The sequence below is a fragment of the Lytechinus variegatus genome, chromosome 1 (genome assembly GCF_018143015.1).
Source record: "Lytechinus variegatus isolate NC3 chromosome 1, Lvar_3.0, whole genome shotgun sequence".
In the NCBI taxonomy this organism is placed as follows: domain Eukaryota; kingdom Metazoa; phylum Echinodermata; class Echinoidea; order Temnopleuroida; family Toxopneustidae; genus Lytechinus; species Lytechinus variegatus.
The window spans coordinates 82,946,279-82,962,795 of NC_054740.1; the positions used below are offsets into that span (position 1 = coordinate 82,946,279).

Sequence of the window (16,517 nt, forward strand, 5' to 3'; positions counted from 1 at the left end):
ATGTAATGGATCCTTTCCTTCTTTATGAATTAAGGTAATAGTTGCTTGTCTTTGTGATGGCGAAAGTTCTCCTCTCATAAAAGCATTATTTAAAGCATCAACTAAAACATCCCCAATTAGCGGCCAAAACACTAAATAAAATTCTACGCTAAGCCCGTCATTACCCGGTGATTTATTTAACTTCATCCCTTTTAAAGCAGCTAAACATTCACCTTCCGTAATTTTCCCTTCACATGATTTCATCGATTCTTCTGATAATTTTGTTACATCGGAGAAAAAGTCATCAAGGATTTTATCATCTCTCTTTGCATATAACATGCTATAAAAATTCCTTATTTCATTTTTTATTTCCTTTTGATCAAAAGTTAATCTATCTCCTATTGATAATTTACGTATATTTGTTTTCTTTTTGTTGGATTCCATTAACTGAGTGAAGTACCTGGTATCCCTTTCCCCGCTTTCATAAAAAGAAGCTCTCGATCTGATTTTAAGACCTTCGCTCACATAATCATAACATGCCTTTAATTCTGTCTTTTTATTCTCTAATAAATCGATTGATTGTTTATTCATATTTGTAGTTAATCTCGTTTGAATACCATCAATTTCTTTTTCTAAATCTTTGATTTTCTCTCTTCGTTTCTTAGCCTTTTCCTTTGAATATTTCCGAGAAAAATTGCCGATTTTCATTTTCAAGAAATCCCAAAAAATTATCTTATCTTTGATTTCTTTTTTAAAAGTTTCTTTCAAATTGATAATTTCGTCTTTCATTTGTCGAGTAAAATCACCGTCTGTACACAGACTATTGTTAAATTTCCAATAAGTGCCTTTAGATGTTTGAATTGACTGAGAGGGTTTATTAAAGAGTTGAAATACAACCGCCGAGTGATCTGGTGCTATAGACGGTATTATATCACATGTTAAAACAAATTCTCTAAAACTTTCTGTAATAAACCAATAATCTAACCTGCTTTGCATAAAGGGGTTAATTTGTCTAAAAGTATACTGTCTCTTAACGCCATTAATTTCCCTCCAAATATCAACTAAATTTAAATCACATACAAAATTATCAAAGTTCTTCTGAAAAGAAGACTGAAACTGTCTTGTATTATTTCCCATGTAGTCTAAGTCAATATTCCGTACTAAATTAAAATCTCCTCCCATAATGAGAGGAACACCTCGATCATGTTTTTCTTTTAAAACTGTATTTAAATTGTGTAAGACTGTGTTTCTCTCCATGTTATGACCTTGAACAGGGAAGTACACATTAACTAAAGCTAACTTTATATCTTGTAATATACATTCCATAATTATAAACCTTCCGTTTTCGTCAGTCTTTGTGTCCAGAATCTGAATACCTAACTTGGAGTTGATTAGTACACTAACCCCCCGACTATGACATGTACCATGACTATAGTATATGTTTCCATTCCACTCAGAATCCCATGCTTCTTCGATTTCCCTTGTACTAAAAGTTTCTTGCAAGAAAACTACGTCTGCTTTCTTATCCTTCAACCAAGTAAAAATTCTTTCTCTTTTCAACTTATCTCTTAAACCTTTCACATTCAAAGAAAGAAAACTGCAATTAACAGATAAACGATCCAAATCCATTAACAAAAAAAAAAGAATGACAGATATTATATACCTCAAAATATTCCAGAGATGCTGAGACGAAGCTTGTTTCAAAAAGGGCCCTTCGAGTAGGGTTCCGAAAGATTATTTACGACAAGAGAGATCTAAAAAACGCACCGATGTGGAGACTGATAGCTTGACACGCTCCACCCCCCCCCTCCCATTCATTTCTTAAAGTCTTCTCTCCCCTAAAAAAAAAAAAAAAAAAAAACCTCATTAACTAAGGCACCTGTCTGTCTTTGTAGAATTAAAACAAAGCATTAAATAAAGAGAAGAGTTATTTTTACCTATCTTTTGTATCTATTCTCGTTCATCTATTTACATATTTACAATTGTACTATCTAGCTTTATTCAAATGCCGAAACTACGCTCATAAAACAAAACAAATTCAAAACTATCAGTCAAGAAAATTCATTGAGAAAACATCACAAGGCATGTCCGCCGACCTCTTTTATAACCTGACTTCAGTTAAGAAACAATGCCCTTCGAATAAACAAACCTTTCCTTTCTTGTCTTTTATGAAACCATCAAAATCAAATCAAATGCCTAGAGCTATCTTTAAATAACCAGGGCAAATTATTTCCTATGTCGGTCTTATATGACTATTGTTACAATAACACTGGTTAAAACACTATCAGAACATATCCCTTGAAACTTTTTAATTGCCTTAAAAAAAAAAATAGAATCGAACTAGAATTTTACCATACCAAAATCCCAGCACTGGCTTTTAATGCCAAGGGTAGCAATTAAAGTATCCATGGAGCTTAAGCGGTCAAAGCCATTAAGTGTCAACCAGAGTGGGATACCTTCTTTAAGAACCATGCAATATCATTGCTCCGAGAAACATTTTTTTTCCTTTTCAAATCTTTGAAATCAAATTGTAACCTTTGTACATTGGCTTGCTCATTATCATGCCTATACCCCCTTTCAGTTCCTTATTAAAATATTCTCAGAGTGCGGGGAAAGAAAAGATCACACCACACTTACATGTGGTTGATGACCTGTGGCAACTCATGAGTGATCACGAAAAGACCACACCCACCCGATCTGGCACGATCTCTATTCTAATCAAGTGGTTTTAAAAAGCCATAGAAGGGCCGTGTCAGAACCAACTATGCATGAAAACAACCTGGGAATGACTTTCACCTCTTAGATAATAAAATCCTAAAATATGTTATACACTACCAGTAGCAACCTTCTATTGATATAAACAGCAGCAACCTTCTATTAAAATAAAATGAAAATGCGTTACTGGTACTGTACCGATACCGGTACAAAAAAATGAGTTTGTGGGACTGGACCTGCACTTTACCGTCACGTAAATTCTCAATTCTCGAGTAGTAGGCCTATATTTACCTGGAATCAATTGAATGAGATGGCAGGTTGATGGACAAGACATATAGCCATGATGTATATAATGCAAAAATTCCTCCAATAGCGGAAATAGCAATGAACAATCCCATTTTTATTTCGAGTTCACTTGGAAAGTAGAGGTATTATGGTGTCTTTCAATCTGAAATGAAAATGTAAAATGGCAATCGGGCATGTCGGATGCACCACTGATAAGGGAGAGATCAGTGGGATGCACTGACGATGATTGACAATGACTGGGTTAGGGTTACTTTGACAATGATTTTATTTCTTTGACGGTTCCAGAGGGGACATGGCAGTAAAGTAACAAGCAATGACAATAGAACAGATTGGCATTAGAAAAATACAAACAAAGGGGGAAGCACTAGCGTACCTACGGGGGAGGCAGACTGCCCCCCCCCCCGTGACGAGCCAGAACCCATGCAAAGGACGTATCCCTGCCCCTCCTGACGAGCTTGAAAGACCTTTTTGCCCCCCCCCCCCTGACAAACTTGAAGACTTTTTTTTTGCTTGTCAAATTTTTGGGCGGACAGTTTTGTCCCCCCCCCCCCTGGTGGAAAATCCTAGGTACGCTACTGGGGGAAGATAACAGCGTGCACCAATATACACAATTATTGAGCAATAATAACAATAATTGGCAAATATTGGCACATGAGGAAACCTGAGCAAAGACAGTACACACGCCCTATTATGTTCACAATCCAGGGCCCTTGGAATGATTTTTAAATAGAGGGTGCTGGGGTTTGTTCAGGGGGTTTTTGTAAAAAAAAATGCTTGTCAACCAGGAGGCACCCCCTGTCAGGGGCGGATCCAGCTTCCGCCAACAGAGGGGTGCCGGGGGGGGGCAATTTGTTTTTTACCCATTCCGGGCCCATCCCTATCAGTCGCTCAAAATTGATTATTGCTTGCCGGGATTGTTTGTTTCTTAGGTAGTCCTAACAGTCACTATATTCTTTTAACACAACATACATATATAATAATCTCATAAGCCATGTGCCAAACGCGAAGCGCGAGCAGATAATTTTTTGGAAATTTCATATTTATTTTGTCCTGAAAATTGAACATTAGCTGGGCATTGTGATCCTGAACAAAATGCGTATGTAACTAAATAGTTTTAATATACTTTCTAGCCTGATCGAAAAGGGACCTGTTACGGACTGTTTGTAGTTATAGCCATGAAGATAATACATATTTCAACAATCAAATAAAATCTTTTAGACTTTTTGACCTAAAAAATGAATTCTGATCACTTTTATCAATTCAATTTAATTCATTCATTTTGTAATCATGAACAGGATATTTATATAACTTATGCGAGCGCGAAGCGTGAGCTGAAAAATTAAGATTTTGACCTGAAACGGGACACTCTATTCATGCTTTAATTTGTAAATCATGAAAATTGGACAATTGGGTATCTTCCTACATATAAGTAATGCGAGCGCGAAGCGCGAGTAGTAAATTATTGATATTCTGATCTAAAATTTGATAATTTTAATTTTTTATAAAGGACAAGATGTGTACGTATCTCAAAAACATGCATGCGCGTGCTTTAGATTTAGATCTAGAATCTTGGCATCCTAAATACATTTTTGATTATGAAAATCAATAATTCGAGCTGAAAATATTTGATATTCCGATCTGAAAACTGGGGTCAATTTAAGCACTGTGTAGAAACATTGTGAATTCTGAGAACATTTGTAATCATATGAAAATGATAACTATCTTCCTTGTTCCCTTCCTAAGCGCGAGATGAAAATTGTCGATTTTTCATTTTGAAAAAGGGACACTTTAATTATTAAAGGAATTCATTAATATGTTATTACCTTATTTATTAAATTTAATAAGCCTCAAGCCTAGCAAGAGAGCAAAATTTGAAAATGTAAAGGCCTGAAAAATTGAAATTTCAAGCACTTTTTTTTAGTGAATAGGTAAATGGGTAAGTATATTTTTACAATAGATGCGAGGAATAAATCACGAGCCGAAGTTTTTCATTGATAAAACGGGCATGAAAAAGGGAGGCATACATAACTCAATCAACATGCAAGAGCAATATATTATACTTGATAAGAAAGATTTTTTTTTTCCAAGTCTTCTCCTCATCTCGTTGTATTCACTCGTCTTCCTCCTCTTATTTTGCTTCTCCTTTTCTCCTCTCTTTTCCCCTTTCCCCCCTTTTCTCCCCTCTTTCCTCCCCTTTTTTTTGCTCCGCAAATAGGGGGGCCCTGTCTTTCCTCCCCTTTTTTTTGCTCCGCCAATAGGGGGGCCCTGCCTCCCCTGGATCTGCCTCTATGCCCCCAGTAACCCCGCCTCTTAGGGCCACGGCGCAATCCAACAAGATCTGAAATCATTCCCTAATGCAAGAACGCAATCACAGTTGCCTGCAGTCGACATCAAGTGACATCATAATTTTTGACGAAATGTAGAACCTTGCATGGCTGTACGGGAAAAAAATCCGGAGGGGGGTAGTACACGTAAACTTTCGAGAGAAAAAAAAGGGAGGAAGCGGGACGGAGGGAGGGCGGTTTTGCATTCTAGGGGGGGGGGCAACTGCCCCCTCCCCTCCCCTGCGTACGGCCATTGCCCTTGACAGGTTTTTCAAGTCGGCCTAGTGACATTTCTCCCCGGGGGGGCCACTTCCATTCACGAGTGGATACCATGCGCGACCATGGGGTCTGGAAAAGCACCCTAAACACGTAATTTCCAAATTCTGAAAATGCACCCCTTAACAAGTATTGGCGTGTGAAACCCTACCCTTGACAAGTATTGGAAACAAAACGATACTCTTGGCAAATATTCCCTGAAATGAACCCCTAAACAAGTACAGGAATGTTTTATTGTTACGGGTCCTTCGGTCGTCGGCTTTACCTTATTTGGTTTAGTACGACCCCACCTTCTACACCTCGCGCTAATCTGACTCTAAACACGAAGTGTTGGGGCAAAAAGGACATCCTTTATAAAACATTTTAATTTTGTTTTATCATCCCGACAATTTCGACCCTAAACACGTAATTTTCCTAGTGAAATAGATACCCTTTTTTCATTATTTTTGTGTTTTTGACACCCTTATCACGTTACGTACGTAACGTGCCCTATCGTGAAAAAGACATCCTTTTTACGTGTTTTTTGGGTCGCGCATGGTATCCACTCGTCAACTTAAGTGCCTCCCCCCGGGCATTTCTCATTATTATCAAAGTTAGCAAATATATGTCTACATCTTAAGAGCATTTGATCTGACGAGACAATATCCTCTAATTAAAGCTTTCCTTTTAACCTATAGGCCTACAAGAGCAGCTAGGACAATAAACACAGATCAAAATTCGTCACCTGACTCAAGGGGCGGCGATCCTGGGGGCGGTGGGGCACAGAGCCCCCACACTTTTTGAAGCACTGAAAAAGTGCCCTATACGGCGTGGATAAAGAAATAATATTTCTCCAGAAAAAATAGAAGACAAACACTGTAGGCCTATATCTGGAAGAGCTACATTAGAATTACCCGGTAGTATAGTTGGGCCTTAAGCGAAAAGATTGTATTTTCATGGCGATTTGTATTTTTTCAGTGAAGTTGCTCTAAGTGTTTTAATGAAATAATTAAGCGAGCTGAAGTTCTATAAGCCAATAATTTTGTGTATCGAATATCAGCTGAATATAGACTTTGTAGCAATGATGATCTGATCATTTTGGAATGTCGTGGCATACACGGTTGAAATAATTCATGATTCCATGCTGCCTCGCTTTTTTTTATAAATATTTTGTCTGATTATCAGCCCTAGCCCTTATCAGCGATGTTTTGGTTGTTTCGCCCCCTCCCCTCTTCCTTTTATTAATTTAAATGAACAAGATGTCAGTGATCCATTCATGATCTATTTATGGCAGTGGCCTTATGACTCACAGGGGTTGCTTTTATATAGGCCGATAGTCCACGAGGCCGAGGATTGGCCTACTTCTATTGTCTTCATCAACATTATTTTCTGCTTCACCTCAGCCCCAATCTGTACCTTGCTTCGGGTTTCAAAATATGTCCCGAAGGTGCGTATTTGCATGGCGGGGTACTCCAGGCTGAAAATCATATGATTTGATTAGATTAAGAATTAATTATTTGATTAGATTAACTGGAGTGATGGCATTCTAAAGATTTGCATTATTCCGGTGACTCCAGTTCGAGGCGTGTCTTCATGAATATTCAATGAGCAAATTAACAGATGATGTCATAATTTATCCTCATTTGTTCTTGTATTCAAATTGTTTCCTCCAAGAACAAATAAATATTGGAATAACAACTAATTAAGTGCATTAGCTAGATATTCACTGCTGCAACTTATTTCATTACAAGGAGACATACATATAATTTACAAAAAACGAATATGATTTTACGTAATAACATAAGAAAAAGGAAAGTGAGTGGAGATGTGACATCATCTGCCCATCAATATTCATGACGACGTACATAATCGTAACTGTTTTCACAATATAAAACTATTGCTAAACTTTGAAATTCAATAACTTTGATATTTGTTATCAGATTTTGATGAAAGGCAGCCTATTTTGCTTTGTGGATTTTACTCTTTTTTAGATATAAAACTTTTCAGCCCAGAGCATCCCTCTACATGACTACTGTGTTCCCTTTATTCAGCTATATGGTTTTTACATCAGGCTAAGTAAATATACTTTCAAGTATAGGAAGTCGTCATCGTGCCCGATGATGGGCATTATTTTATTTTACCTTGCTGTTCTGCAACCTAAGGCTTGCAGTTCTCCGGTAAACGGAGGAATTCAACACAGAAGAAGAGGATGATTTCCCTGTGAAGATAGATGAGGGAAATTTGGCGATCGAGTTTACAAAGAAAACATAAATCGCCTAGGTCATTATGAAATGAGATCCCCCTCCCGATTCTCAGTTTTAAGAAGATGACTCCTGAAATGGACTATTATAGTAGTTAGCTAATCAAGCTAAATATTTCATTATCATTTAATATGCCTAAAACAGGGTATATTTTCTATCGATCATTGGCATTCGATTAGTGTTGGAAACGTAACTCAGAGGTAATCAGCCTTAGGCTCAGTCCATTCTAACAGTGATATAAATTAGTTAGATTAAATTTGTAATTTTATGGAAAATAAAAGTGACACTGGCGCATGCTTCCATCTCTTAAATTATTTCTTCGATTTCGTCTATTTTTCCCTCATTTCTCCTCTACATTTTTCATCACTTGAAAAATTAATCCGAAAGAGGGAGCTACACACGATCAGTGGAAAAACTTTCATTGAAAACAAATAACATGGCAGATGACGTCGAGGTAAGTTTCATTTACCGGAGAATCATATGGATCTAATCATTACTTAATTTTAGATCTAGCACATCAGTATTTATTAATTTCTGTTGAACATTGTTTTCTTCCCTTCAGGAATCCGAGGTCTTCGAAATAACAGATTTTACGACAGCTTCAGAATGGGAGAGGTAAGAAATGTTAACTTTTCAGTCCCATGTACTTAGTTTCGCGTAATGAAATTGCCATGGTCCCTGCCCATGCCCTGTATTCCTGCCCTTAAATTAATTCTTCCATTCGCTTCAGGAATCCGAGGTATTTTATAGCCAGCTTATGTTATTATTATTAGTATTTATTCAGCAAATAATATACAAAAATACATTTCAGTGTAAACAATACAAAATAAGAAAATAGAAATATCAACCATTGGAACGCCACGGACAGAAAAACTCAAAAAGTTAACTTAATTATTGTGGCATGAAGCCACCTGTCCCAATTCCAATGGTTGATTTACAATATATATTAATACTAAAAAATAATGAAAAACTCATAATAAAGGAGTGTAGCATGCGATTAATAAAATATATAAATAAATTTAGTTACTTGTACATGTAGTTGTAACTGAAAATGAGTGGAAATGATGGGGAAAGAGAGTTAAGAAAGCTGAAGAGAAAGGAGAGAGAGAGAGGGGTGGGAAAGGAAAAGTAAAAGTGACACAGGCAAAGGAATCGTGAACGCACCCTAAGCGGTACAATAATACTTAGAATAAGACTTGTAAGGGATTAAACACTAAACTCGCTTAAAACGGGCGCTGGCAGAGGTAACACCCAAGCGCTACAAGCCATCTTGTTAAGGAAGTCTATTCCAATTTTCTCCCTTTTTAGTACTCTTAATTTTGGCTGAATATGTGCATAGGACCTAGCCTAGTGGACTGCGTGATGATTGATATTTTTAATGATTTTAACATATTGGTATTTTATTATTGTCATTACAATTTACATCACGGAGCCTAACGTTAGACACGCATATAGGACTGTGCCTAGCGAACTTTCTAAACAAAAAGGGAATTCCCTTCATATTTAACAGTGGAACGTCGGATCGTATTTCTAACTTAAATGTTATTAAATTACATACCTTTATACACCGAATTCATATAAAGCTATGACCATTTCGCAAAAAAAATAGAAAAAATTAGAGGATATGTACCAGACCGATGTCGTTCATCCATTCGCAAACACTGCAAATACAATAGGCTTGACCGTTGAACCGCTTCGATATGACATAGCTTCGATTAGCGATGTCAGAAATGCCGTTATGAAGAATAATTTATAGATGAATATTATTATTCATCATATTTGAAATTTGAATTTTGATTGTAGATATTTATTATTATGATAATTATTTACAATCAATGTTCAAATTTTATTGTTTAATAATTATTTTAATCTATTGGAGAGCCTTATTTTCAAAGGTCAGGGAACTTTGTATTTACATGTACAGGTAAGATGCACTTTAGTATTCTATAGGTCAGAGGAACTTTCTATAAACAAGTTGGAATGTTAGATGCAATTCAGTTCATCTGCTCAGTCTTTTTAAATTTCACTTCTTTGTTTAGATATTGATTTGACCTGGTTTAGATGCTACATTGACAGAGATGCCAAGTTAAAAAAATGTTATGCGTGAGATTTTCACGACTCTGCGCACGCGCGGCCAGTAATTACTTTTGTATGTTTCGAAAAGGGGTGTGCGAGATATGGGCTTCATCATGATATCGATCCATACAACAAAACCATGCAACGCATGCATGCGATTCATCGTATCATGTACTAGCTGTGCGCTGACTGCACTCTCGATTCGTCTCACGTGCTGGGGTAGACGCGAAGGCGGTCGGCCAGTGCGTGTAATCTAGCGAATAATGCTACTTTTTCTCTTTTTCTTCTGTCGAGTCCTGATGAGTGAGAAAAATGGGTGCCATGCGTGAGATCGTGAGACGGACCCTGGATGCGTGAGTCTCACGCACAATGCGTGAGACTTGGTAGCTCTGCATTGATTCTCTGTGCAGTTATGTTTTGTGTTACACACATTGATACACTGCCCTGTCTATGAATCTAACATACTCATAAATACACTGTGTATTATGTAATGTGGATGCAGGGTACATGCATACACCCAGACAAGGCTCGACATTAGCGGTGGCCCGGGGCCACCAGAAATTCACCTCGGGCAACCATTATTGAAAAAATGTTAAGTTTTGGTGGCCCGAATCGGGCAACCAATAATTTTCAAAGTAGCGCAATTTTTCTCCCGATTTTGCACGCATTTATCAACTTTCTACAGTTGAAATTGCAAGCCAATTCGTCATGCGCCCTTTTTGTCAATCTACACACAAATACACACACACAAAGATTGCATAGTCATGACAGTATGGAGGCCTACCACTGCACTACTGCAGCATACAGTACTATTCAGCCGGCTGCGCCGGCCGTCTGGCGTACGTGAGCTTGCATGCATGAAACCACTGCAGCTATAGCTAGCTGTGCGCTAGCAGACTATTCAGAGCTCTGCGATACAAAATGTTACTGCTAAGAAATCTTCCACAGAACTTTGAAAATCTACGTCAAAGTCACATTTTACACCAATGAAATGCCCTTCTACAGTCCATATTACTAAATCCTGATTATTAGCAAGCATTAAAAAGAGGAATTATGACCTCTCTTTTGACTCAAAAAGTCCGATTTTCCAAATGCATTAATACACATAAAACTCATAGGTGAGTACATCACAGTCCCACGTGTGCATTTGTATGTATGTTGATATTTGGTTTCTTTTGAAGCTGTGTCGTTTCTAGCCAAAAATAACAGACAGCTTCTTTCTTTTTTGTTTATAAATGACTTCTTAAACCACTCTTAAAGGAAGTAAATATTTTGGGAAGGCATTTCATTGATATGAAATGTGAATTTTCCATCATTTTGTCAAATATAGGAAGGACTTTTCTCACTGTTTTTCCAGATATAACTTTTGCCGTTTTCTTATTTTTTTCTTTCATTTTTTTATAGTGACTAAACCATTTATATCCCTTCCCATTGAATATGCCTGATTAAAGAATATGTTTCTACTGAATAATAATAAAAACAATTTTCCCCATTTTTCATCAATTTTGTCTTATTCATTTTTCTTTCATTTTCTTTTTTTTTCCTGTTCTTTTTTTTCTTTTCGTTGTATTTCACTTATTTATTTTATAATTTTTGTTTTCTTTTTTTCAATATACAATTCTAAAAGTTATATTTGTTTCCCCCTTTTATGCATTGTTCTAATTTTTCAACATATTTTTCTGTGATTTTCTCCTGCTATAATAATACCTGGGAACAATACAATTCTTTTGTTCTCTTTCAATCATTTCATATTTGCAATGATAGAACAATTTATATATTACCACAAATCAATAAGCATAGTAATATGACTGCAAGCACGATTTACATACAAGATGTGCAAAGTGGGAGTAACTTAGTGGTAGTGGCTGCAGAATTAATATTTCAGAAATTTGTTTTATTCATTTTTAATTATTGTTTTTCTTTATATTTTTCGGGCCACCAAACTTTACTAACGGGCCACCAAAAAAAATTATTTGAAGGATTTGGTGGCCCGAACGGGCCACCACCAAAAAAAGTTAATGTGGAGCCCTGCACCCAGATGATACAAAATACACTCTTTGCTGATTGGTCATTGATTTGTTCAATGAGAGGATACACTACTTCCTGATTGGTCAATGATTATGTTAATTGATGAGATGATTTTGGAAAGGAGATAGGAATAAAGTGGGCCATGTGCTCTCCTGGGCAGTTCCACCCTAACCTTGAACTGAGAGACTTATGTGTCAATTACACCTGTCTAAAAGTAGCCATCTAACTCCAGTAGCCACCCTACACTATGAATATCTGAACACTTTGTCCAATTGTGCTTTATTGCATCGATGCAAAAATTGCAAATGAAGACTTTGGACAGGGCAGCTGCAGTGGGATATTATGAAGTTTTTTTCAAATTAAGAAATAAATGCTGTCGCTAAGTTTGATATTTAAATTTGATAAATGGAATTACTGTACACTTTTTTGTTTCTTTTATACCACTTGGTATTTTTAGCTCCATTGAACACATTATTCTTATCTCATTTGTTGATTTGATTGATTAGATTCATATCTCGTTTGGAGCAAGTCATCCATGACTGGAGGCTTACATCTGCTCTGTTAGGACCACCACTGAAAAAGGTAAATACTTAACATTTCCACTTTTGTATTATGTAATTCTAGAATGATGTTTCGTCCTGCTGCTCATTAAAATACAAGACAATGAACATGACTAGAGACATGTACTTGGGTTATGATTCAGTTTCTCAACCATTTTTGTCTCTCCCACCAGAGGTGAAGGCGAGACTTAGGGATCCAAATGTCGTCCGTCCATCACAAATCTAATGACACATAACTCCGCAACTGTAAGTTGCTTTTCAACCAAACTTGGATGGTAGATGGACTTGGGGGACTTGCATATTATGCTGCAGTTGGCGGTCACATGATAAGATCAATGGTCATTTTTAGGTCAACGTTAAAGTTTACGTGCAAGGCTCTTATGACAAGTGTTATTCCATCCCAGTCATTTCACAATGAAGTTTCGATACAATTCTGTTGCGTGCCCTCGCAAATCACAATATTTCTAGTATTTTCATAAGTGGGCGAGACACAAACTTAAATCAGATTATTGTACTACATGTATTGAAATTCTCATTGTTAACAGGGATCTGAAAACAAAGTTTATTATTTGTCAATACTGACTATTAAAGTGTTAAGGAGGAAATTTACTCCCACTGTGTTAAAACACATAAAAAATGATGAGATGAAATAATTGAAAAAATCTCTTCTAGCATGAAAACAGGCCACCAGTCATGTGTATAATCATTTCATGCTAATTTCCAATGTAAGTGATTGAATTCATTCGTACAGTATTCTAATTTTTAGAATAAATACATGTATGTGTCAAGTATACAGGTTTTCAAATGTTTTCGTGTTTTTAAATATATAATGAAATGGGTTAAAGAGATAGTGTTTGATATTCATATGACAGTGTCAGCCCTGCTACAATATTGAATTGTGTAAAGTAGGAGACACTGCCAGAGCCATTCACATGGTTACATCTAAGAGTTGAAATGTAATGACGAATAGTGGAAACCTTACTGACTCTTTTTACATAGGGTGAGTTCACATCAGGCAAATGGGAGGAGAAATCCGAGAATATTTCCTTTGCAAACTTCCACTTCCTCATCAGCGAGCATCGGCTAAAGATGGAAGGGGAAGAGGATGAAGGGGAGGAATCTGAACAAGAGGATGATGGTAGCAAGCAGGAGGAAGAGGATGGTATGTTTGAAAATATATATTCCAGATGTGCTTGTGAGTTTGAATAGTGGAAGAAATAATGATGATACAGTGCCTTTATAGCTCATATCAATCTCTGAACATCTGTATGTTGCAAACTGATTGCACCTGGCAATTGGTCTAATTTTGAAAGTCTTTGAAATCTACATCATACCAGTAATCATATATCAACTCTATAATTCTGAGAGTTATTTGCACTGGACTGTAGAGGTGTAAATCTGCCTTGTAATTATAATGGGCCAAAGTCACGAAGGTGATATTGAAACTCGCGTTTATACAACTTTTGTTTAAATCAGTGCTTGCACTGAGGAAGATCATACGATAAATTCACTGCAGGCTATGGATCGAGACCATGTCATGGTTTGTTGAAATTAATTAATATGATTAAATTTTTCCTTTATTTTTTCCAATTAAGCATTAACCAGGACTCCAGAACCATTTATTGATTACTACCCTTTATCAAAATCATTGTTAGTATTAAATTTTATACCACAAATGATGATGAAGTCTTTCTGTTTGATAGATTTTTCCCAATATATTGTATAATTTTCCTTTCAGATAAGATTCCTCAGCCAATAGAAGACATGCTTTCATCTGGCAATGATTTTCCTCCTAGAGCTCACTGCCTTTGTAGATGGTAAGCTCATACAGGGCGCGACAAACCCGCTTGCCCGCTTGCCCGGGGCAAGTGAAAATGACGTGCGGGCAAGCACTTCCCAAAGTCAATTGCCCGATCGGGCAAGTGGTTGTTGCGTCTTTTTTCTGTACCGTTCCTCGTTTTTCCATAAATCATCAAAAATCCACACTCAAAATCATGAATAAGCCTTTAAAAATAGCGAGTAGCGCAGTTTCGAATTCCAAAATTGCGTTATTTTTTCTGTACCACGTATTTCCATACATGGTACCAGGTATGAAAAAAATCAATGCAATGGCCGGGAAACAGTTGAATGTAGTATAGGGGTCCATTATGACTACCATCATGTGCAATTTCTAATGCACATTTTCCCCCTTCCGATATCACAATTCTGTGATAAAATAATTAGAATTACACAGGAAATAAATCACAGTCTAGTAACCGCGCATTGGTGAGTTGTCATTCGGCTTTGCTTTTCAAAACGGCCTATCAACATAAAAAATAACTTGCCGTATTTGTTGATTATAACTTAAAATTCATTTGTTTCCCTTTTTGAGGGGATGAGGTAAATATCAGACAATAAATCATCAAACAAAGCTCCATCTATTTTACAAGGCCGGCGGGAGCCTCACGCACGTGCGCATACTAGCTAGCCAGTCTGAGCTCTGTCTCTCTGCCAGAGCTCTGGGGGACAATTCGCTCAGTAAAGGCCTCAATGATGGTGATTTTCTGTTTCAGACAGAGTTTACATTTCGGGTATATTATTCAAAACTTCCAATAAAGTTTGATGATTTCTTCATTGTCATGTATATTTAAGTTATTAATGAATACATTCCCACCAAATTTAGACTCCCCCATGGAGAAATGCAATTTTCGTAGAAGTCTGCGTTTTCAAAGAACTTCAGGAAAAGTTAGGGTATGTGGGCCTTTATTACATGGCTGAGTACAGGTTATTGTACTGGAATAGGCGAAGTAGAAATTAGATATTGAATTCATTTATATCAAAGTTCAACTCACAGTCACACCCACACAAACACCCACACACACACACAACACACACCCAAGATTCTAAGCATAGTGAAAGAAATTACTTAAAAATCATACAATATTAAACAATGTTAGTAATAATTCATTAATAAGTGAACAGGTATTCCTCAAAATAGATAAAAAAGTAGCATGTGAAAACATGTAGATAAAATTATTGACAGAGTGGAACATCATAAAATTATAAAGAAAAGACTTGATGGTTTCCAAATATTTTTTTTTAAACAAGAAAATATGGAAAATAAATGACCATTTCATGGATTTAAAGATGCAAAATGTGAAATTTTAGCCACTCCACTTTTGATGATAAAATAATTTTTTCCGAGTCAATAAAGAGCTGAACATTTTTCACTGGCTTTCTTACTTTTCTAACTACGGTAAATGAAAGCAATTCTAAGGAAATATGGTACGCAGGAAGCAATTTCATGGATTTAAAGATGCAAAATATGAAATTTTAGCAACTTTTGTTGAAGGGTTTTTTAAAACCTTAAATACCCATAAAAAATTGATTTTTTTTCTCCAAAATAAACGTAAAGACTTAGGCCTACGTTGCTGAAAATATCCTTTTCAATGTGTGTTCTTTTATACTGGACATGATTCTCAATTGTTATTTTGTATACCTTAATAAAAACAAGAGTAGTGCCGTCATAATGAAAAATTATTTTAAAAATTGGGCAAGCAGTTTTTTCTATCGGGCAAGCAAATTATTTCATCACTTGCCCAACAGGGCAAGTGACAAAAAAATTTTTTGTAGAGGCCTGCTCATATAATTTCAGTTTTATCAAATGCTATGTGTACCTATTACATGTGCAAAATCACTGCACACTTGCGTGGTTCCTTAACTTGCTAACAGTTCGTTCTGATATCCAATTGTCATTGGGTAACAGTGCTTAGCCGATTGATACCAGAGTGTACAGGAAATAGATAGTGTTCCTTTGGCTGACCTGTTTTTAAAGTTTCAGGTCAAGTCAATGGGAGCTTGAATACCTGGGGCCCGTCTTACAAAGAGTTGTGATTGGTCTGATAAATCACAACTATGGATAGTCAGCAACATCAACATCTAAAATGCAGATTTGTTCAAAAGATTTCCAAGATATGATGCATATTCATACATTCATTCTCTTGAAGATATGGTGTAATTCCCTTTGTTTACTA

The 16,517-nt window shown here is 36.4% G+C and overlaps 2 protein-coding genes across 2 annotated transcripts in view; one reads left to right on the top strand and one right to left on the bottom strand.

Moving 5' to 3' along the window:
- Positions 1 to 3,154, bottom strand: part of LOC121425331 (transmembrane protein 41A-like) — a 47,608-nt gene extending 44,454 nt beyond the window's left edge. The window contains exon 1 of the mRNA XM_041621364.1: positions 2,986 to 3,154. Coding sequence (XP_041477298.1) covers positions 2,986 to 3,092 — 107 coding nt within the window. The 5' untranslated portion in view covers positions 3,093 to 3,154. The remainder of the gene's footprint in view (positions 1 to 2,985) is intronic.
- Positions 3,155 to 8,241: 5,087 nt separating this feature from the next.
- Positions 8,242 to 16,517, top strand: part of LOC121425340 (rab3 GTPase-activating protein catalytic subunit-like) — a 29,681-nt gene continuing 21,405 nt past the window's right edge. The window contains exons 1-5 of the mRNA XM_041621372.1: positions 8,242 to 8,294; positions 8,403 to 8,455; positions 12,451 to 12,526; positions 13,504 to 13,666; positions 14,243 to 14,321. Coding sequence (XP_041477306.1) covers positions 8,277 to 8,294; positions 8,403 to 8,455; positions 12,451 to 12,526; positions 13,504 to 13,666; positions 14,243 to 14,321 — 389 coding nt within the window. The 5' untranslated portion in view covers positions 8,242 to 8,276. The remainder of the gene's footprint in view (positions 8,295 to 8,402; positions 8,456 to 12,450; positions 12,527 to 13,503; positions 13,667 to 14,242; positions 14,322 to 16,517) is intronic.